This window comes from Colobus angolensis, unplaced genomic scaffold (genome assembly GCF_000951035.1).
Source record: "Colobus angolensis palliatus isolate OR3802 unplaced genomic scaffold, Cang.pa_1.0 Scaffold107, whole genome shotgun sequence".
NCBI lineage: Eukaryota > Metazoa > Chordata > Mammalia > Primates > Cercopithecidae > Colobus > Colobus angolensis.
Window position 1 is genome coordinate 1,467,253 of NW_012111697.1, and position 21,174 is coordinate 1,488,426.

General features: G+C 58.3%; 1 protein-coding gene across 3 annotated transcripts in view; it reads right to left on the minus strand.

Moving 5' to 3' along the window:
* Window positions 1–21,174, minus strand: part of PEPD (peptidase D) — a 136,118-nt gene that overhangs the window by 12,502 nt on the left and 102,442 nt on the right. For all 3 annotated transcript variants that reach the window (XM_011947398.1, XM_011947393.1, XM_011947404.1), the window contains 3 exons: window positions 13,860–13,928; window positions 11,967–12,044; window positions 2,013–2,161 (listed from right to left, as the gene is read on the minus strand). In XM_011947398.1, coding sequence (XP_011802788.1) covers window positions 2,013–2,161; window positions 11,967–12,044; window positions 13,860–13,928 — 296 coding nt within the window. The remainder of the gene's footprint in view (window positions 1–2,012; window positions 2,162–11,966; window positions 12,045–13,859; window positions 13,929–21,174) is intronic.

A 21,174-nucleotide genomic window follows, 5' to 3' on the forward strand; every position in this document is an offset into this window, starting at 1 on the left:
AATGGGCTGTGGGGCCATAGGGACTGTTTAGTCGATTGCCAAGCCATTGAGTTCTGAGGCCACATTCTGGAGGCTCCAGATCTTTCTTTCCTCCTTTTTCCTTGAACACTGAGGGCACACTGGGCAGCTGCCAGCTCTCTGTGGGTCCTTAACAGAGGGCACTCCATGTCTAACCAGATCACAGCCTAGAGCTGGCCAGGCCCACCGGACTCTGCTTTAGGAGAGCAGGGGTCTATCCTTGGTCTGTTTGGGGCTTAAGTAAGGTACCTGGCCAGCAGGCAGCAGAGCTGGGGCTGGGCTCAGGGCACTCTGGGTCTGGGGCCTGCATCCTGGACTCTGCAGCTTTGCTCTACTGGGCTGTCCCCTCTGCCTGCGTTGAGCCCACGTGGCTCCTGAAGGACACCTGAGCTCCCCTACACAGGGGCCTACCTGTCTCTCTGGAGGTCTGTATAGCTGTGGGTGGGAGGCAGTGGATGAGGGTAGGGGCAAGCTGAGGGGCTGGACTACGACCTGGGCTTGGCCAACATGAGGTGATCTCTGACCATGATCCAGATGGAGAGACTCCAGGCTGCAGAAGGTGGCTGGAGCCTGTGGGCTGAGGCGGGCCCTGGCCAGATGATCCAGCTGTGAGTGCAGGGCCATTGTCCTACGCTGCTGCGGCCCTGGCCCCAGCTCTGTCCTGATTTTCCACCTCTGTGAATTTGTGGCAGCACCAAACGACCAAACTGGCTGCGGACTGTTCTGTAGATTATAACCAAAGATGCAGAGCCTGAGTGCCTTGGGGGGCCAGCTGTGCCTGGGCCGGTGTGGGCGGGGAAAGCCCGTCTGCACTGCAGGCTGGAGCCTGGCAGCTGCCAAACAGATCTCAGTCAGAGTTGTGGGAGCCATGTGTCTGCAGAGGGCCAGGCCTAGGGGGTGGCCAGCACATGGTGGGTCCATAGGAACCTGCCCAGGTTCTGGGGAATCCAAGGACTACAGCAGGAGGGTTGTGTTGAAGCCCTGGAAGACTTGAAGCAAGAACATGACAAGACCACATCCCTCAATTCTCTCCTCCGGGCAAAGGTGACAAGCCAGGACCTCCCATCACTGCTGGGAAACGGTTTCTATTGTTGCAGAGCAGAGAGCTGGGCTTTGATCCTGTGGGTGCTGGACTCCGCCCCTGCCAGGGCTATGGAGGACCCAGGAGTCACTCGGAAGGAGCCTGGCTGAGCGGGATGGTGACAGCGGGAGGTGCCCAGGGGGAACTCCTGAAAGCTGGCCTTGTTGGGAGGATGCTGGCTTCCCTCCAGGGGACCTCCTCTGCCCGCCCTGCCAGACATCAACGGCATCAATGGCACGCAGTGGGAGGTCAAGGGGTAGCAGTGGGGCCTGTGCAGGCTGCCCAGGGTTGGGAGGGGTGGGGACATGACAGGTTGGCCTACGCTGGCCGATAGGAGAGAGAAACACCAGGCCCACCCTGGCCTCAACATGGCTATCACGGTAGTGACTGTGACCCCTGCAGGGCAGTGCCACAGGCCAGGCGGCCTTGCAGGTGCTTTACACAGTTTAACTCAGTCTCCATGAGTCAGTCGCTGCCTCCCCATTTACAGACGTGGAAACAGCCACCCAGAGGAGGGCTTTCCACCCAAGACCACAGAGCGCTGGGCGGGACTTGACCCTGCTCTGACCCCATGCCTGCGTCCAAAGTGGGCTGAGCCCTCCCTGGAGTAGACACTGCTTAAGGACAAAGCAGGAGACAGGCCGGTGTGCTGGCGGCCAGTGGAGATGTGCAGGTGGAGGCCACCAGATGGGGGGGCCTTGGCCTGAGTCCCCAATTCCCGGTTCTGTCTGCCCCTGCCTGGTGGTCAGCCCTATTTCCTAGGAGAGATCACTGGAAACTCAGGGGCTAAGCATCCGGAGTGTGGAGAGATTCAAGTCACGCCACGCAGGCCCAGTTCCTGCAGGCACCTGCCACACAGCAGCGCCCCCAACACCACGCTAGGTGTGCCTCCCCCCACCGCCCCACTGCTCACCTGGCTTCATGGCACCCATGACAGCGCGCGAGCTCCGCAGTACCGCCTCGTAGACAGCTTTCTGGTCTGCAGTGAACTTGCCGTTGGCGGGAAAGGAGCAGGTGATGTCGGAAGCGAAGCAGTAATACTCACCGCCCATGTCGAACAGGCTGCGGAGATAGGAGGGCAGGGCAGGTGAGTACTGGGGCGCCACCACCCCTCTTACCCTTCCCGCTCCCCGCCTGCCCTGGACTCGAGGGCAGCTGGCCCGGGTCCTGGATGCAGCAGAGGCTACTCCCCCTCACAATGAGACTGGTGTGGGGAACTGCCACCTGGTGTCTCCCCTGGGTGCGTGGGCAGTAAAAAAATGCGAAGCCATCCTGGAAGACCTGTGTCTTCCAGGGAAAAAGGGGTTCAGGGCTCAGCCTGCGCAGGGAAGGCTGAGGGGAGTGGGGCTGTCCTATGCAGATGACCCCTGCCCCCGTGGCCTGGCCTCTGAGAGCTCAGCCGTGGAGACTTTCTTGGAGAACTAAGGAGGCAGAGATGCCCCAGGACCCCGCCCGCTGCCTGGCCTCCACCTGGCACCCCAACAGGCCCTCCCAGGGTCTCCCTGCACCCGGCAAAGAGCACAGGCTGAGGCTGTGCTTGTGTGAAGAAGAGGAGGGGGCTGGGCAGGGGCCCCGGGTGGGATGCACGGACTGGAACTCGGGGCCTGAATTGCACCACCTGCTTCTTCTGGGACCCAGAGCATTGGGTGGAAACTCAGTCGGCGGCTAGGGCCTCTAGCTCTGCTGCAGCTCTGGGGCCCCCTAGCTGGAGGGGTGTGCCCGATACTACCCCTCTGCCCAAGGGGGTGGGACGGACATATTCTGCCAGAGCCCAAGTGGAGGGGAGGGAGGAAGTGACAGACAGCCCCATGTCCAGCAAGGCTTTCCCAGGGCCTGCTGGCCACACGCCCCTGGAAGCCAGGTGGGCCCCTCACACTGTCCACCTGCACCCTGGCACCCTCCGGCGGCCGCAGAGACCAGCAGGATGCAGGCAGGGGCATGAAGAATGGGGCAGAGGTGCTGGCTGTCCAGGATGGGAGGGGCCTGGGGGCCAGCAGAGAGGCAGGACGGCATGGGACAGATGGCGCGGGATAGATGACAGGAGGCCTGCTGAGGCAGGAGGACGGTGGCTGGGGCTGCCCTCTGGATGCCCCGTCAGAGGGACCCTTGGCACAGCAGGGCCCGGGAGGAGTAGGGCCTGTCCTTGCTGTGCAGAGGACCTCGGGGCCCTCTCTGGGCAATGGCAGAGAAGCAGCCTCCCACTCATCCTGTGGTGTGTAAGGGACAGGATGTGGGAAAGGCTGCTGGATCCAAACCTGCCTCCCAGGACTTCCTGGAAGCAGCCCAGGTAGACAAGGCTGGGTCTGGCTGAGGGGCTGAGGGGCACAGGTGGTGCCCCTTTCCATCCCATCCCACCTAGGCACCTCGGGAGGCTGCAGGCAGCAGACACAGAGCGGAACCCTCAGGTCCACCAGCCCCTTCACAGGTCATGGCCAAGTCATGATGCTGATGGTGACGACCCTGGCTGGGGGAAGCTGGTCCAGCCCCAGGACCAGAGCCCACCACGGCTGCAGGGTCCAGAACCAGAGCCAGGAGGGCCAAGTGCAGCCGCCCCTCTTTAGCTCCACCCTGGGCTTCCCATGGGGTCCATCTGTAGCCACGTGAGTCCTGACAAGTCTGAGGCCAGGGGCACAGCCGTGGCTTCCATCATGAGGGCCTTTCACCCAAATCCCAGCTCTCACGGTAAACACAGCCGCTCCACAAACATTCCAGAAGTTGCCTATGTGCCTGCCTGTGGGGGGTCCTGTCCCACGGGAGGGAGCCAGGGAGTGGAGGACCCTGGCCCTATGTGGAGCAAGGAGCAGGGCCACGTGGCCGGACAGGCAGCATCAGCCACCCCACGGAGGCAGATTTCTAAAGGAAAAACTTGAATGCACGGCCAGGGCGCTTTGCTGAAATCCAAAGTCCCCAGCCGGGTACTTTTTAATCTCCTGTCTTTTCTGATTGCAAAACACCATAAGCAGTGTCAACAGGGCAGAAAGGTCCAGATAGCACCTCAGGTGACTCTCAGGGCTGGGGAGGAGCCCCGCCTGCACAACAGGGAGCTTCAGGGTGGGTCAAAGTCACAGGATCTCTGGATGCAGTGCGCTGCTTGGGCCAACAACTTCCTGGAGGTTTACTCCTGCACAGGGCCTAGGCTTCCCCATGGCTGGCCAGGAGGGCAGGGCACATGGAAGCTCTAAACTGAAGGGAAACTGAGGCTTGGATCACGGGTCCAGGAAAGCCCTGAGTCAGGAGGGTAAACAACTCGGAGCCCAGCAATGGGTTCTTTGATCCCGGCTACAACGCTCAGCCTTCAGGGCCTCGGTTTTTCCATCTGTAAAATGGGACCCTCCCACTGCTGTAGCTCTGTGTCCTCTTGGGGCCAGCAGTGGGGAGTGGAGCCGTATGGACCATAGCCCAGTTTTGCCTGGGGACAGCTGAGCGTTTTCATTCAGGTTCCCCAGCGTCAACAAAGAAAAATGGTTTGTGGACTGTTGGTTTTAGAACATGCAAGAATAGCCTGGGCAGAGAGGACAGGGCCAGGAGTATGGGGGACACGGATTCCTAGGAGGCGCCAAATCAGAAGGTGACCTGCAGCAGCAGCCAGGGCAGAAAGTCCTACCGGACTGTGCTGATACAAAAGAAAAAGCAGAAACTGAAGCATTGTTCAAAAAAAAAACACACACACACAAAAAACAAAACAAAACAAAAAAAACAGGAAGCCCACAAGAATACCCCAAATGATGGAATCATCTAGGAGTATAAAAACAAGACTGTTCTCCAGTGCAGACCAGACTCGGATCCCAGTTCCCCAAACTCTCGCCAGCAAAGCAGAAAGAACATGGGATGGTGGGTGCCTGGACATCGTCCGCCAGCCTGACTTTATCTTCCAGCCTGTAGAAGACTGTAACTGCATTTTTTGTTTGAAAATGATCCGCTTTCTGGAGAGGGAAGTATACACCCCACCAGCCAGCTCCATCCCGCCCAGCGAGGCTCCGGTACGGAGCTGAAGTCTATTTTCGTGCTCCTCTCAGTTCCCTATCTTTTTCTGCCTTAAAAAAAAAAAAAAAAAAAAAAATCCCCCTAGAGTTTCTACACACATAAGTTATTCAGATGCAAGCTTTTCTGGAATCCAGGGACGAAAGCCATGGCTTTGATAAATCATCTCCCTCCCACTCCTCTGTGTCCACTTCATCCATCCTCTGAACGCAAACCGACAGTGGAGAATTCGGTCATACGTTGGCTCAATCGAGAACAGGAACGCAGGATCCCTCCTTCCTGGCTGTCTGGGGACCCTACCATCTTTGGCCAAGTGAGTCTGTGATAATACAAGACATCTGGGAGACAGGACGCATCTCCAAGCAACGTGCTGGTGTTTCACTCCCCACATGTGTTCTAAGGGCTCTGTTTCTGGCTCCTTCTCGGTAGCTCTGGGCCCGGGCTACCTGCCACCATTGGCCCACCCAGACCCTCCCTGGGCCCCACTGCAGGGACCCGCCAGCCCACAGGCAGAAGGCCTCCAAGACGGGTCGGCCAGTGACAGAAGGCTTGGGAACAGTTTTCTGGGGGAAATGCTGCAATGTTTATATGAGAGCCACTTTGGACTTGGTTTGCAGTTTCATCTGAATCTCCTGAGTAGTGGCACAGCTCTTAGCTGTTCAATCCAACATTTTACACGCGCTCATATTCGGGGCTGCAGGAGCATTTCAGACTCCGATATGCAGCTGCCCCGGTCGGTGTCCCAGGCCAGGCTAGGGGATTTCTAAGCAGCAGGAAGCCCTTGCTTCTCCTCAGTGTGAGACAGAAAGGAAGGCGTACGGGTCACTTTTCCCTTCGTCTGCTGCAGTGGGCGGCCCCTGCAGACACGGCGGCGAGCTGTGGTCTCCAGGGTGCATGGGCTGGCTGCCTGCTCCTAGCCAGGCCTTCCGTGGAGTGCCAAGCTCCAAGCATGGCCAGCAGGGGCAAAGGCCACCACTCGGAGTCCTTGAGGCTCCTCGTGCCATGGCCTAACCCACCAAGGGGACCTCTCTCCAGTGCCTTCCTGGGCATCTCTGCTCCCTTCCCATGTGATGGCCACTCCTCCAGGGCCTGGGCAAACAGGAAAGCTGCCCGTGCCACCAGCCCACGACAGCAGCAGCTTCTGGTACCCAGAGCCAGCAATCCCTGGTGCACGCGGTGGGTGACAGGAGCAGTTGCATGCTGTGGGCCTCCTGGGTGTCCGGAGGGAACTGGCATTGCCGTTTTATACATGACATGGACAGAGGCACGGCACCAGTGAGCGTCCAGGGTCCCAGAAGAGCACTGTGGGGTGTCTTGTTGAGAGGTGGGTGAGACACAAGGACAGCTGCCAGGAAAGCACAGTGGGGTGAGGCCCGGGCGTCAGGGCAGTGGCCTTGGCAGGCGGGAGGGAGAGTCACACGCACAGCACATGCTGCACTTTGCTTTTTTTGGTGACCAGTGTCTCATGATGTCTGGGAGCACCCGGGCCGTCTGGACAAGTGCTGTTCAAGCTGTGGGTCATGACATCAGCTGAGGGTGCAGCCACAAAGCACAAACAAGAGACAAACTGAAAACGCACGGGCAGGTGTCAGCTCATAACCAGGCCTGTCCATGTGTATGAGGATGGGTGAGAATGGAGAGCATGCTGCTAACTGGGATGGGACGGAACAGCCACGCCTGTGGGTGTGGACCCTCCTGAAGACATTCTGTGGCCCCCAAGAGCATGTCTTTAAGACTGCAGAGTGCTCAGGGCAGGGCTGGCTGGTGACAACAAGCCTCCCTCGGAGGAAATAGGAAGGCGGTGGGGGAGGGCTGGGATGGGCCGGGCAGCAGAGAGCAGGCCTGGGGGCAACACTACTCTGGAGCTCACCAAGGTATCGGGCCCCAGGTGGAGCAGGGCGAGGGGGTCGTCAGGAGCTTGCCACCTGTGGGGGCTGCAGCGCGATGGTGGCAGACAGACGCAGGCTGAGTAGACAGCAGGAGTGAGTAGGCTCGCCGCATCCCAGGCTACAGGGCCCATGTGAGGCCAAGGTGGCTGCTGAGGTCCTGGGTGAGCGGGCACCCCACAGCCTGCGGAGATGAGGGCTCGCCATTATCTAGACAGGGAAGGAGGGGAAGAGGGCACTGGCTGCTGAGTGTGAGGGCTGGCACAGGTGTCTCCGCCTAGTCAGGCTGGCCACCCACCCCCCACGCCCAGTAGCAACACAGAAGACCAGATCCAGCAGGGGTGAGGCCTGGCCTACCATCCTGAGACAATGCTGCCCTCTTCTGGCCAGTGCTGGAAGGACCGGCTCACTGCCCACCAGCTCCACCCTGATTGGGGCAACCAAGGCCTGGGGCATTCTGGGACACGTGCTCTAGAAACTCTGCGAGGGGCCACGGTAGGTTAAGGCCCGCCCCTCAACCCACACCACCTGAGAAGTGAGGGAGGCAGGAGTGTCCCAGCTGCTTTCCCAACCAGAGTCCTCCACCTCTGCCCTGTGGGGTGAGCCTGCCTGGGACCTGGGGCGGCCTCAGGCCCGGAGTGCTACGAGGGGTGGGCCCTCTCTGGGCGCACTGCTTCCCGGAATCATGGACCATGCGCCCCCTGCCCCAGCTGCAAAGCGTGCTGGCCTGCAGTGGCTCTGGTGCCCACAGCCCAGGCTGTTTGTGGAAGGAAGGGGCAGCACACAGGGGCTCAGAAGATGACCAGGAGGGGCAGAGCCCCTCTGCTAGGGGCTGGACTGGGTGGGGAGGGGTCTTCTGGAGCCTCCCACTTAGGAAAGGCCTCAGTGACCTCAGGCGCCTCGCTCCGTGTGACTGTGCTGAAAGTTAATTAGCAGGCGTGCTGCGCTTTTGTAACCCTGTTCTTGAAGGTCTGCCCGGGTGCTTTAAAAAGGAAAACAAAAAGCAGCGAATGGCCCCTCTGATACAGTGACTTGGAGATGGGGTTCATGGTGAACCCGAGGGTCGCAGTAGGAAAAGGCTCTGAGAACAACAGCAAAACCCCAGAGGCTTGGTGGCTACAGGCCCCCACATAGGGTTGCTTGGCTCTGAACCAGGCCGAGCGGGTGTGCAGCCACCACAAAGTCCCACCCCTCACCCCTGCCTGCATTCGAGCGGGTGGGGCGGGATCCCGCCCAGAGAAGTGTGAAGGGGCCCGGGGCTGGCTGGCTGGCTGGGGGAAAGGGACGGCCCTCAGTATGTCTGTCTCAGTCCTTGGCTGACAAGCCCGACCTGAAGGAGAAACCAGGGTGTCTGTATCACAGGCCCTCTCGGGCCATGACTGTGGCCAACAGTTGACTCAGCCTAGCTCCAGGGAAGCTGCTGGAAGGGTAAAGGATGGAGGAGTGGGAGGGGGCGCCTAGTCAACCCCAAACCCCACTTGGCACACATCATGGAGGACACTTTTGGGCTGAAGACACAGAACAGGACAGCCATGGGACGGGAGCTGTCTGAGAATAAACCAGGCCTGGTCCGAGCTCTGCCTGTGGCTCGCACCTCCAGCCTGTGCTGCAGAAGCAGCTGCTGGAAGTAGGCATCAGGTCCTGGCCTGCCCAGCTCAGTGAGGACACCGGGGCTGCCGCTCTTGCTCGAAGAGGGCCCACGCTGTGCTAGGTGGCCACTGTGAGGGAGGGAGGCAGGGGCTTGTCCTGTGATCACTGCCACGCAGCACGGCCTCGGTCAGCTCCCTGTGTGTGTATCCATGTGCGTGAGTGCTGGGGGAGTGCTCATATCTGGGACCGTGGAGAGAGGAATGGAAAAGGCTGGCCTCCCCTTAGTACCCCCAACCCTTCTCCAGTATAGCTGTATCATCTGCCTGCCCTGGACCGGCTCTGATTCCCTGGAAAATCCCATTCCTAGAAGCTAAATATCTCTGGGGTATCTTCACCCAGTCAAAGCACTAAAACCCAGAGCAGGCCATTGCAGCACGTGCACTGCTCTGGGAGGCACTCGGCTTCAGGGGGAATTCTATGCTGGGTTCATGCTTTAGTTTCATACCTTAGGATGAAGTATCGTGGCTTTTATGTTGGGATAACAGAGTGATTTATTATTTACCGAATGCAGTAGGCGCTTGGCAGATCAATTTCAATACAACAATGGATTATAAATGCTGCCAGCAATCTGGCACTAGCAGTAATCAACAAAACATGTTGTTCTAAATGCTGCATAATAAATTGACTACAATAAACTCATAATTATTCTACTGGCTACATTTCAAAGTCAGCACTAGAAAAATCAAATCACCAATTTGGACTTGGCATTAACATCCTCGGATCACTCCTGCCTTTACAGCTGCAGCCGGGAGATGCAGGTGCCATGTGCTGTCCCAGAGGGCCGAGGCCACAGCATCTGGGATTAGCCTCTCACAGGGTGAGGACTCTCTCTGGGGCAGATAAAGAGGGTCATAAAGGAGCAGCCACTTCCTCTGGGGTGTGCTGAGCCCACAGAGGAGAAAAGCTCATGGCCACGTGGCTTTGGCACAGGGCTCTCCAGCCACCCAGAAGTGCCCCCTGGACTGTGGGGACCCACTGGTGTGGTTGGGTCCCTGCCTCTGCCCTGAGACTGGGTTCCCATGTCCTGTCCTCCTGGCCCAGCCAGAATGGGCTACAGGGTTAAAGAGCGTCAGAAAAGGTTTCAGGGCTGGGCACCGTGGCTCACATCTGTAATCCCTGCACTTTTGGGAGGCTGAGGCAAGAGGATCACTTAAGCCCAGGAATTCCAGACCAGCCTGAGCAACATAGTGAGACCCTGTCTTCTTAATATTAAAAATAAAAAAAATTCGCTGGGCATGGTGGCTTGCACCTATAGTCTCAGCTACTTGGGAGGCTGAGGTGGGAGGATCACTTGAGCTCAGGAGTTCGAGGCTGCAATGAGCTATGACTGTGCCACCACACTCTAGCCTGGGAGACAGAGCAAGACTGTGTCTTAAAAAGAAAAGTTTCAGGAGGAGGCCAGGTGGTCTCTGGAGCCACTGGTGGGTCCACGGTATGGGGGCAGGGCTGCCACCCTCTCCTGCTCTAGTCCCCTGCTGAGCCAAGTCTGAGTTTGCCAATTCCTTCCCTAAGTGCCTCTGGCCTCAACTGGGCCTGGTGCCCTCCTTGTGTCCAACTTCCTTGGCCCACACATGGGATGAGGTGCCTACATTGCAGGATCAGGGTGAGGAGCGGGTGAAAAATCCACAGAGACGCAGAGGGATGGCCCGGTCACCTTGGGGCCCCAGGCTACGTGTAGGAGGAGAGCTGAGCTCTGCTCTGACCCTCCCAGCCCCGAGCATGGTGGGTACCCAGCCCCACCGTTTGTGGGGCTCACTGTGGTGCCAGACTGAACCAGGATCCATGGAGCCAGTGCTGTCGGGCAGGCCAGGGAGTCCACTGAGACCCAGCATGCAGTGGGCAGCAGTTCCACCGGCCTGCCTCTGTTTGCCCCCTCAACCTGCCGCGTTCCTAACACAGCCCTACTGCTGCGGCATGTGCTGGCCCCACCAAGGGCAAGCTGGGCTCCTGTCAGCGTGGCCTGAGCTGGAACAGCTCATCAGCTATGGACCTGGGTGAGCAGGGAGCCCAGGCAGTCTCAGCGGGCCATGTGCCCAAGGGCAGGGAGGACCCCGAGACTCAGTGTGTTCCCGCAAATACTCGGCCCTGACAGCTCAACGCTCGGTGGCTCTCTGGGCAGCTGGTTGTCTGTCCGTAGGTCTGGGCATGTATGTTCCTGTCCTTCAGTGGGCATGTCTGGGGATTCTTGGGGATGGGCTCCCACCACTACCTGCCGTAGGGCGAGGCGGGGTCCGGCCCATAAGCAGCCATCGCAGGAACTCCTGCTGAAGGAGCTGGCACACTGGGATGGCTCCTTGATGGGGAGGCGGAGGCAGCCCAGCCGGGCACGACGCAGGCCTGAGAGGACATGCCACGCTGCTGGGGGGCAGAGGGCTCTGCGGGAGGCTTCTTCAGGTGCATCTGCCATAGAAGAAAGGGCACCAAAGAACCAGGGGGGACAAGGCACCTCCTCTGCTGGTCAGTGACTACGGTGAAATGTCTGGAAGCCAAGACAGGGCCTGCGTGGGACCAGGACCAGGGCCAAGACAGAGCCACGGTCCCAGCATTGGGGCAGCTCTCAGGAGCTCTGCACTGCCTAGGCTGGCCCTGGTTGACATCTGGACATGCAGGGGACAGGCAAAGAACGTGGAGGGACCGAGCAGGGGCCAGGCTACAGGTACTCACATACCCCTTCCCCGCCCTGGGGCAGCCCAGCTGCTCTGTCCTGAACACTGAGGGGCTGTGGGTAGGACTGCAAGTCCTCCAGTGAGAGAAGAGCCTACCCGAGGGGCGGAGGCCGCAGGGCCTGCCCACATCTCCTTGTCATGGCTTCTGTGAAGAGCTGTGAGCACAGCAAATCGTGCTCAGGAAAGCCCTGCACACAGCCGCAGGTCAGCACCGCCGATTTGCTGAATGCAGGGCCGCATAGGCCATGGGCTCCTGCGGCAGGAGGATGGGAGGTTTCAGAGCGTGGGAGGCTCCCTGGGGTCTTCCCAGCTCCAGACCAAGACATAAAGATGTGAGCGTGATGACCCCTAAACGGAGAGGACAGCCTGGGCAGAGGCTGGGGATGGTTCAGGCACCCTCAGAGAGCCCACAATCCCAGGGCCCACAGGAAACCATCGGTGGGGGGCCCCTCTCCTGCACCCTCTCTCTCAGTGCTCCCTGGAGTGGTGCAGGCTTTTGGCCCTGGAGAAGGCACCACGCAGGCCAATGGCCTTGACAGAGAAGTCCGGGCCAAGGAGCCCAGGGACTTGCTGTGGTCATTCCCCTCAGGACAGGGACCCAGAGGCTTCTGGTCCATCTTGAAGTTGAGTCCAACCTTGGCCTGGCTGTTCACACACAGAGCCAGGGCCAGTGGCCCTACTTACCACATGTCCCCATTCTGGATCGTTCGGTCGTTGGGGGCCCCGGCATGTCCGTAGTGCAGCACGGCTGAGTTCTCACCACTGCAAAGAGCCAGGGGAGGGTGATCAAAGCCCATCCTTATGCAGCAGGCTCTGGAGGTGGGGATGGATGCCCAATCCCCTGCCCATGGGCAGTACTGTCTCTACCTCCAGCAGAGGCCCAGGCGTGGCTGGACCAGGTCCACAGCCAGAGGGGAGGCTGGGGGACATGGTGGCCCTGTCACCTCGCAGCCACAAGGCTGGCAACCAGCCTCAGTCTGTGGCAGAGCCTCCCGGCTGAAAGCATGGTTAGGCAGCTGCCCTCTGGGCTGGGATGTGGGCCCCATGTGGAGCACACGTAAAGCTTAGCAATGGGCTGGGTGTGGTGGCTCACACCTGTCATCCCGGCACTTTGGGAGGTCAAGACGGGTGGATCATTTGAGCCCACGAGTTCGAGACCAACCTGGGCAACATGGCGAGATCACACCTCTACAGAAAATGCAAAAAAATTAGCCAGGTGTGGTGGCTCACACCTGTCATTCCCAGCTACTCAGGAGGCTGAGCTAGGAGGATCACCTGAGCCTGGGAAGTGGAGGCTGCAGTGAGCTATGATCATGCCACCGCACTCCAGCCTGGGCAAAAGAGGGAGACCCTGTCTTTAAATTAAAAAAAGAACAAAAAGGGAGAAACAGCAGTTCCTGGGCCTGAAGAAGGGCCCCACGGAAGCCCTCCTTTCCTGGTAGCCAAAGGGGAGAGGGCCTGTGGAAAGGGCCCCGGCTGTCCTGGAGCCGCCCTGGCATCCTGACCGGGCTGGAGAGACAGGAAACCAAGAGGCTCCTCGCTCCTCTGCCCGAGGTGGCTTCCCTAATGAGCGATGCCTTTAAGAAAAAAAGGACTTAAGTCTGTCCAAAGTGGGGGGAAAAAATCCCACCTGGGTGTAATATTTGTGGCCCTGCTCAGGGGCCTCGGGAATCATAAAAGTAGAAATAATGATTTTCTCTCCATCCACCAGAGGAGAACGTTTCCAGGGACTGAGATGCTCACATGTATTATTCATGTGTCAGGGACGTGCACACTGGCAGAGCTGCCCGGCTCCATCCTGGCGGGGCAGGGGCCAGACTCGAGGGGCAGAGCCCGGGCAGAAAGCAGCGAGACTGGCTGGGAGAGCCCAGGAGACGAGGGGGCCACGCCCACAGCCAGGATGTATGTGGGGGCAGACACACCCAAAGGGACACACGCTGCTGTGCACGGCCTGGACAGCATGGCAGTGATCCCGTATCACGGTCATTTCTACCATGTATGTGCCTCCAAGCACACCCAGCCATGTGTTGATGGCACACACCCAAGCACACACACACCCACACAGAGCCCTGCCCCTCGCCACCATGTGCCATGAGCAGGCACACCAACAGTGACATGCACACCCACATATAGCAGCACTGGTCCCCACGCAGCCACACCCACACACAGACACACTGCCACTGCTTTCTGCACTGACCCTTCCACACTCCACCCCTGCTGCACACAGAAGCTGCCCAGCCTGAGCTCACAGCCCGGTCCCCACATGCTCTATGTGTGCCCGTGTGGAGGAGTGGCCTTCCTGTGCTTAGCTGCTGTGCTGACCAGCTGGGGACAGGAGGGAGGGGGTGCCAAGCAGCTTCTCCGCAGTGGGCAAGCCATGCCCCCTCCTTCATCCAGTGCCAGGTCCTTCAGGCAGAGGTCACCTCAGCTTCTGGAGTCTTGGGAGCGAGGAGCAACTTCCAAGCTTGGGCCGGGCACTGGTGGGGGCATGTGAGTGAGCAAGTGTGGCTGAGCTGGGGGATGGTGGAGCCCCCCACTTACTGGTCACCCCCAGGGGAGCCAGGGTGCCCCGCTTACCTGCCGCAGATGCAGGTGTAGGAGCTGTGACGCATGCCGCCCCGGGAGTAGCAGTAGTGCTCGAAGAGGCTGCAGGGGGAGAGATGCGTTAGGGTGGGGGCATCAGAGCAGGTACACCCCACTCCACAAGCCCCATGAACCCCAAGGGAAGGCCCTCGGCCCATGTCCTCCCCTGCTGTGGCCCCAAAATGGTCCAAACTCTCAGTGTGAGTCTGTGAGGCTTACAGCCTGGGGGTCATTCACAGGCTGCAGAATCTGAGGCCAGTGTGCTGTGACAGGGAAGCTGGGGGCCTAGCAGGGCGCAGCCATCTGCTGGAAGAGCTCACCAGCCTCCCCTGCCATGGCAAGTGGCTTCCCAGGCACATCAGGACAGATGGGACTTCTGGAGCCTGGGCCCTGGGGGAAGCCGGGCTGGGGCAGAGGTCACACATTTCTGCAGAGTTGGAGGAAGTGATTCACTATGACTCCGTGCCCAGTGGCCACCACCCACCCTGCCAGGAGGGGCTGGATGCACAGCCTGTGCTCACCCGGGGAGAGGGCACAGGACCTGTGGGCAGAAGGGGTGAGGGACGGGCCTCCTGCAGGTGGGGCAGGGCAGGGTGGTCCTCAGGGATGTGGGAAAGGCAAGGCCTGGGGCACACATCCTGCTTCTCCCTCCTTGGAACGAGCCACATGCTCGCTGGGCCCCCTCCACAAGCTCCCATCCTGAGCAGGTGGGGCCACAGCCAAGTCTGGAGAGAAAGACAAGCCCCGGCCCCCAGGCTGAGCCCAGAGCCAGCACCGGGGAGGCCTCTAGGACAGCGGGTGGTAGCGCAGTCGCTGCATGGGTCTTTGAGCTCCAAGGGACTGAGTCATTCTGCCCTGGTCTTCCTCTGCAGAACCCAGCTGGTGAGGGGTGTGGTGGTGGGCAGCTGCTCTCACCCCCTCCCTGAGGCCTCGGCAATAGCTTTCCTGCCAGACCACAGCTGGTCCATCTGCCACCAGGTGAGGTAGGCCCAGGTGGCCCCCACCCGCCCACCCCCCACCAGGGCAGTCATTGCGGCCGCCCAAGGGCACGCCACATGGCGGTCCTGCCCTGCACGTTCCGGGCCTGCCTTAGAGAACGGCCATACGGGGGAGTTTCGTCTTCTAGGCACTGTCAACACAGATTATAATTGTCATGATTGGGTATTAAGCAGTTGTTATGCAGGAATGGCTGTGGTAGATTCAATCGGCTTTCAGACTTGCCTTCCAAACCTCACAGGATAATTGGGTATCTGCGAGTGAAATATTTCCTGAAAATAAAGGATTTCAGGAACTGCCAGGGAGGCAAGGAACCCACACGCTCCCCTCCTCAGCCGCCCCCAGAATCGGTGGTGCGAGCGCTCAGGAGGCCACTTCCACCTCGCTCCTGGGAGTCTCAGCGCTGAGTTTCGCCACAGTCCAGGCACGTTCCTACCAAGGCGGGCAAGGCCAGTGCCCCATGTGGCAAGCCCTGTGTGTCAGGCCAGAGGCGGCCTCTGAAGCCACTGCACACCTCTGTGGCGCCCTCCCAGACAGCCCAAGAAGAGGCCTGACTGACCTCGAACAGGGGTGCTCCCTTGGCTTTGGGAGATGTGGCCCTGCACCGACAGAAGTGAACCTCAGGGGTCACATGGTCATTCTCAATGTGATGGGGACAGAGGGCCTCTGTGGGACAAGTGACCTGCAGACAACCACGGGCTGCACTGGGACTGGCTGGCTTCAGAAAAGACAGGCAGAGGGACAGAGACGCCATCCGCATGTGCAGAGGAACTCAGATATTCCACAACAAAGGAGAGGCAGGCCGGGCGCAGTGGCTCACACTTGTCATCCCAGTACTTTGGGAGGCCAAGGTTGGAGGACTGCTTGAGGCCGGGAGTTCAAGACCAGCCTGGGCAACACAGTGAGACCCCATCTCTTAAAAAATCAATCAATCAATACAATAAAAAAAATCAGAAAGGGCAGGCAGTGAGGAAACTTCGCTCTCTCGCCTGCAGCAAGCTTCCCCCTGCATAACCCACTCAGTGGAGACAACTGTCTCTGAATGCCTTTGCTGCTTTTTAAGAAAAAAATAGTACTTTCACGAAGGCACAGCTCACAGAGGCATCAAACTAAAGAAAGGCTGACCCAGTTTTCACCTGCGAAGTGCGGCCCGACACTGGTCACCTTTGCTGGCCACGTTGACAACTCCACACACTATTCCACAGGAAGGAGATGGAAAGAGGAGGAGCACCACGTGCTGGATATTCACGCCAGCCTGTAAGAGGCTGAAACGCTTCACACTGGACTTCAGCCCTGAACTTTGTTTTAAATGACCTTTTCCGATGCAACTTGAGGACGCACTGGTGCTTTGGTGGCAATAACTGGTGGGCAAAACGAGCCCACGTTTTCTGCAGACTTTGGGCTTGGGGTGTGGACGCACAAGGGCACCCAAGTTCTGGGCAGATGTGGCAGCACAGGGGCCTGTGGATACGTGTGAGCCCGGCAGTTTTAATCTTCAAGGGGTGCGCACTGAGGGGTAGACGCTCCAAACTGCGGCCCATGCTTGATGTGGAGGCAACGTGCGGCCCCCGCACAGCTGGGCCAGAGCTCGGCGAGTGGTGCTGGGTTGACCAGGAGCAAGTGTGTGTGGGCTATGAGGACAGGCTGACAGCCTGTTCCACGGATGGCCGACACGCCATGGCAGTGGCAGCATCACAACTCCTCCAAGTGTGAGGCAGGAGGGGTCCAGCCAACTCATCCCTGGAGCAGGCTAGCTACTACCCACCGCAAATAATTAACACCCAAAACAGGCTCTCCAGCAGAGGGCAGCAGCCAGCAAGACAGGCAGGAGTGCCACCGCCCCTCTGCAACCATCTCCGCAGGCTCCATCCATAAATTTGCGACTCACACGCGCGGCCCATGCAGCCCGGGTCCAGCTGGGTCTAACAGCCCCTGCTCCCTCCTGCTCACCTGGAAGGCGGATGGGGTGGTGCACACACCCCAGCTAGGCTCAAGCCCAGCGTGCACCTCCTCCCCAGCAGCAGGAAGGGGCTTCCTGATTGGCTGAGAGGAGGCCGTGGTCTGCCTAAGTCCCAGCCAGCGACATCCTGGCTGCTGTGTGGGCCCGTTGTTTTTCCTTATGTGGCCATTCCTCTAACACCTTCGCCTATAAATTTCTCCCAGGCAAGACTCGGGTAGAAGAGGCTTGTATCCAGGCATAAGTGAGAGAGCCCTTAAGCAACCAGGGGGAATCTACGTGAGTGGTGAATAATGAGGTGGATGGAGTTACTGCAGTGTCAGGGGGGCAGGTACATCTGTCAGTGCCAGGAGATGACAAAGGGGTCAGGAGCAGCAAGTTCCCAGACCCAGATCTGCAGGAATGGGGTCCCCAGAGACCGTGTCGCTGGGCCTCCCGCTGGGACCCACAAATCCAGCCCGTGGAGCGCTCCCGGGCACACGGCCCAGCTCCTGCCCTCAGAAGTTTATCACCTAACATGAAGACGGACCACAGTCCTATAAAAATGCTGCAGCTGCCCAGACAGCGGTGGAAGGGCTGCCTGGCAGCAAGTGTCGACCAAGCTATGTGCCTCAAGCACGGGTGGGGTGGTGCCGAAGAGGTCAGTGAGGCGGTGTAAGGGGCGGCCCTGGCCACATCATTCCCTTTCCCCGGCTGGGCCTCAATGGATCTCAGGTACCCAAGAGGTGGAGAGGAGAGGCTGGGCCGGGAATAGGAGCTTGGGAGCAAAAATAGGCAGAGCTGGTGGAGCCCCCTCAGTTGGGCGGAGGGCTTAGGAAAGCAGGTAGTCGGGACATGGGGTTACAAACCTGAGGTGGAGAGAGTCTGTTCCGCACCCCAGTCCCTGTGCTGGGCTCCCTGCTCTGGGCCCCACATACCCAGCCTTCTGGGACTCAACACCAATCTCAAGGGTAAATCTTGGCTCTGCCACTGGCCAGCTGAATGGCCTCTCCGTGCCTCAGTTTCTTCATCTGTAAAATGGGGATGATACTGGTGTCTCCCTCCCAGGGCTGCTGTCAGTCAAATGATTTAACATAACATGGAGTATACAGAATAGTGCTTGGCACCCAAGGAGCTCTGTGCACAGTGACCTAGCCATCGTGGTCACTGTTCAGAGGCCTGGAGGGAGCCTGGAGAATGGGGATCCCTCCTCAGGCAGCAGGAGAGGAGGTCGTGGGCATCCTGTGCCAGGCTTTGAGAAGCAGCCCCTTGACTGTTCCTTTAAAACCAAAGAGAATCGGCATAGGTCCACGGCCCGGACACCCACTCCCGCACCCTCCAGGCAGCCAAGTTCTCTACAGAAGTCCTTCCTGGGCCCACACACTCCCAGTGTCTCCAGAATGTTCACCAGCGAATGTTCACCAGAATGTTCACCAGAATGTTCAGCAGCGAGGTGTGTCCTCTGCACCAGCTACCAGGACACGTGTGCACAGACAGGCTTGTGGCTGGACAGAGGGCGCCTGTGCCCACCATCCCTTCATGGCTGACCCGCACCCTCACAGAGCTGGCCCAGGGTCCCCACCTTCCCAGGGAGAGAGCCACAGAGAGTGAGAAGTACCTCCTGATGTTTGGGGCCAAGCAGTTATGCTGTGTATAGTCGTCTCAGCACTAAGTTGCTTATAATTCACATTCATTTATTTTAGGTAATTGCTGCGATATTTTCTGGGTATACACGACCATAATTGTGTAATTAACGTGATACACCAGTTACTAAAGGAAAATCCTTTTCGGAATAAGGGCCATGCAGTCCTGCAAGGAACGCCCTGAGACACCTGGGGCCGAGCAGAGGGTGTCTTACGGTCCCCAAAGTGGGAGCAGCCACTATGGAGGACTTGGAGCCAAAACCGGATGTTTCTACCGGTGGAGTCCTGGCATGGCTCCTTTTGCATGCAACCAGAAGCACGTGCTACATTCTTCTTGAATTCCCATGGAAGGAGGGGAGCTGCTCCACGCCCTTCTTCTGGGGTGACCAAGTGGGTCACCAGAAGGCACAGGCGAAGTCGCCCAAGCCCTACCCTTGGAATTGCCACCTGGGTGGTACCAGCGACCTATCCAAGGCTCTGCCCCAACTCCCAGGCGGGTCCCGGCTCCTTTAGCACCGTTCCCTGTGGGTCTCCCAAAGAGCAGGCACTGGGACTTGGCAGTGAACTGAGGGGCTGTCCCGTGCCTCCCCTTCCCCAGGCCCCAGCGTGAGGACAAAGAGAGAGAAAGCTAGGAATGAACACCCGCTGAGGCTCCGAGTGCCTGAAATGAGCAAGAGGCATTCACGTGAAGTGTTACCAAGAAGGGACTGACCTGAAGCCAGAAATGCATGATTAATAAAACTGGTGCTAGCTGGTCAGCATCACCAGGTAGCCGGCACCAACATGGCAGCATCAGACACAGGCTGTCTGCCACAGATGCGGCGCTCGGCTTCAGCAGCTTGCTCTGCTGCCCGGAGCTCCTCACTCCCTCCTCTCGCTGCTCCCACCCCAGTCCTGGCCTATAGACAGAGACTGTTTGACCTGGGGCAACACTCTCCTACCAGGACTTCCCGAAGGCCAGCCGGCATGGTCACAGGGTATATGGGGCCAGGCGTCTTAGGCTTGCATGGACCATCTCCACATGGCCAATCAGATGAAGTCACGCTCCTAGAACCCCACTGCCACCCAGGTCACTCTCCCTGACTACTCAGCTCCTGCCAGGGGGCCCCACAAGGCACTGCATTGTGGGGAGGGGTGGGCAGACTGATCCAATCCAGGCCCTGCTGCCCACTCAGTCTGATGCTTGAGGCAGGTTGTGTGGCTGCTCCAGTAAGAAAAACTGAACAGTCAACTGCAGCATTTAGCATGACAACAACCCTTTGGGGGCTCAGGGATTTTCCCACTGCACAGAGGAGGATGCTGCAGCTCAGAACAATGACGGGTTGGGGTCAGGAAACCCAATGAATCCGTGTTCGGGCTTCGAGTCCATGCAAGGTCTCCGACTGCAAAGCGTATGGTCTTGACCCGGATGCCTCTGAAACCTCAGGTCTGTCAGTAAGTGGGGGCTGGAACAGTGCTGACCTCGGGGCTTGCTGTGAAGGCTGAAGATGCAGGGAAAAACTTCAATTCCATAAACACTGGCAGTGGGTGATGCCATGGCTAATGCCTTCCGGGGCCCTGACCTCGCACCCATGCACGAGGCCTGAACTGAGCAGAAAGAGGTCTGCAAGGACAACTGGCCCACCAAGTCCTAGGCGAAGGTGCCCCAGGCCAGCTGGTAGAAGGCAGGAGCTGGGGTCTGGGGGAAGCCTGGGATGCTGAGGCACCGCCCAGAAGGGGGGGATCCGCCAATCACAGGCAAGGGCAACGGCCAAGACGGCAGCGGTCACAGCAGGAGGAAGAGACACGACAGACAGGAGCATCTCACCCTCTCTCTGAGAGCTGCCTTATCAAAGCACGAGATAATTAGCATTTTAATTGGATAATTGGGAATTCTAAATTGCCTATCTTGTATTAAGCATAACTGAGGACATAACATGACATTCAATTAACAAATCTTCCCCTTTATTTTCAACATGCTTGATTAGGTTGAGTTTCTGAGTTCCTCGGATCAGTTACTGGATAAAACATTCTATCTCCTTCTCCGTCCCCAAAGCTCTGGCTCGTCAGACTGTAATATACTTATGTTTTATATGTACGTGGAGAAGTCTTAGAAATCCTCTGCACAAAGAAAAAAAGCCACTGATCATGTTAACACCCAGAGGTCTTCTCTAGCCAATATTTTGTTGAACATCCTTCCAGGCATTTTTTTAAACGTATAAACACAGATTAATATTTAATAATTATTTTAAAAATAATTAGCTGTGGCTGGGCATGGTGGCTCACGCCTGTAATCCCAACACTTTGGGAGGCCAAGGTGGGTGAATCACCCGAGGTCAGGAGTTCGAGACCAGCCTGACCAACATGATAAAACCCCGTCTCTACTAAAAATACAAAAATTAGCCAGGCATGGTGGTGGGTGCCTTAATCCCAGCTAGTTGGGAGGCTGAGACAGGAAAATTGCTTGAACCTGGGAGGCGGAGGATGTAGTGAGCTGAGATCACGCCAGTGTACTCCAGCCTGGGTGACAAAGCCAGACTCTGTCTTGAAATAAATAAATAAATAAATAAATAAATAAATAAATAAATAAGCAAGCTGTAATTAAAAAAAAAAAACTCACCTTTTTACGGAAGTGGGATGTACATACAGAAAAGAACCCAAATCCTACAGACACAGCACAATGGCCCGGCACAACCTGCACACACCTGCGTGCCTGGCCATACTCCTGGTCGGTCTCTCTTCCCCAGGGGTAGCC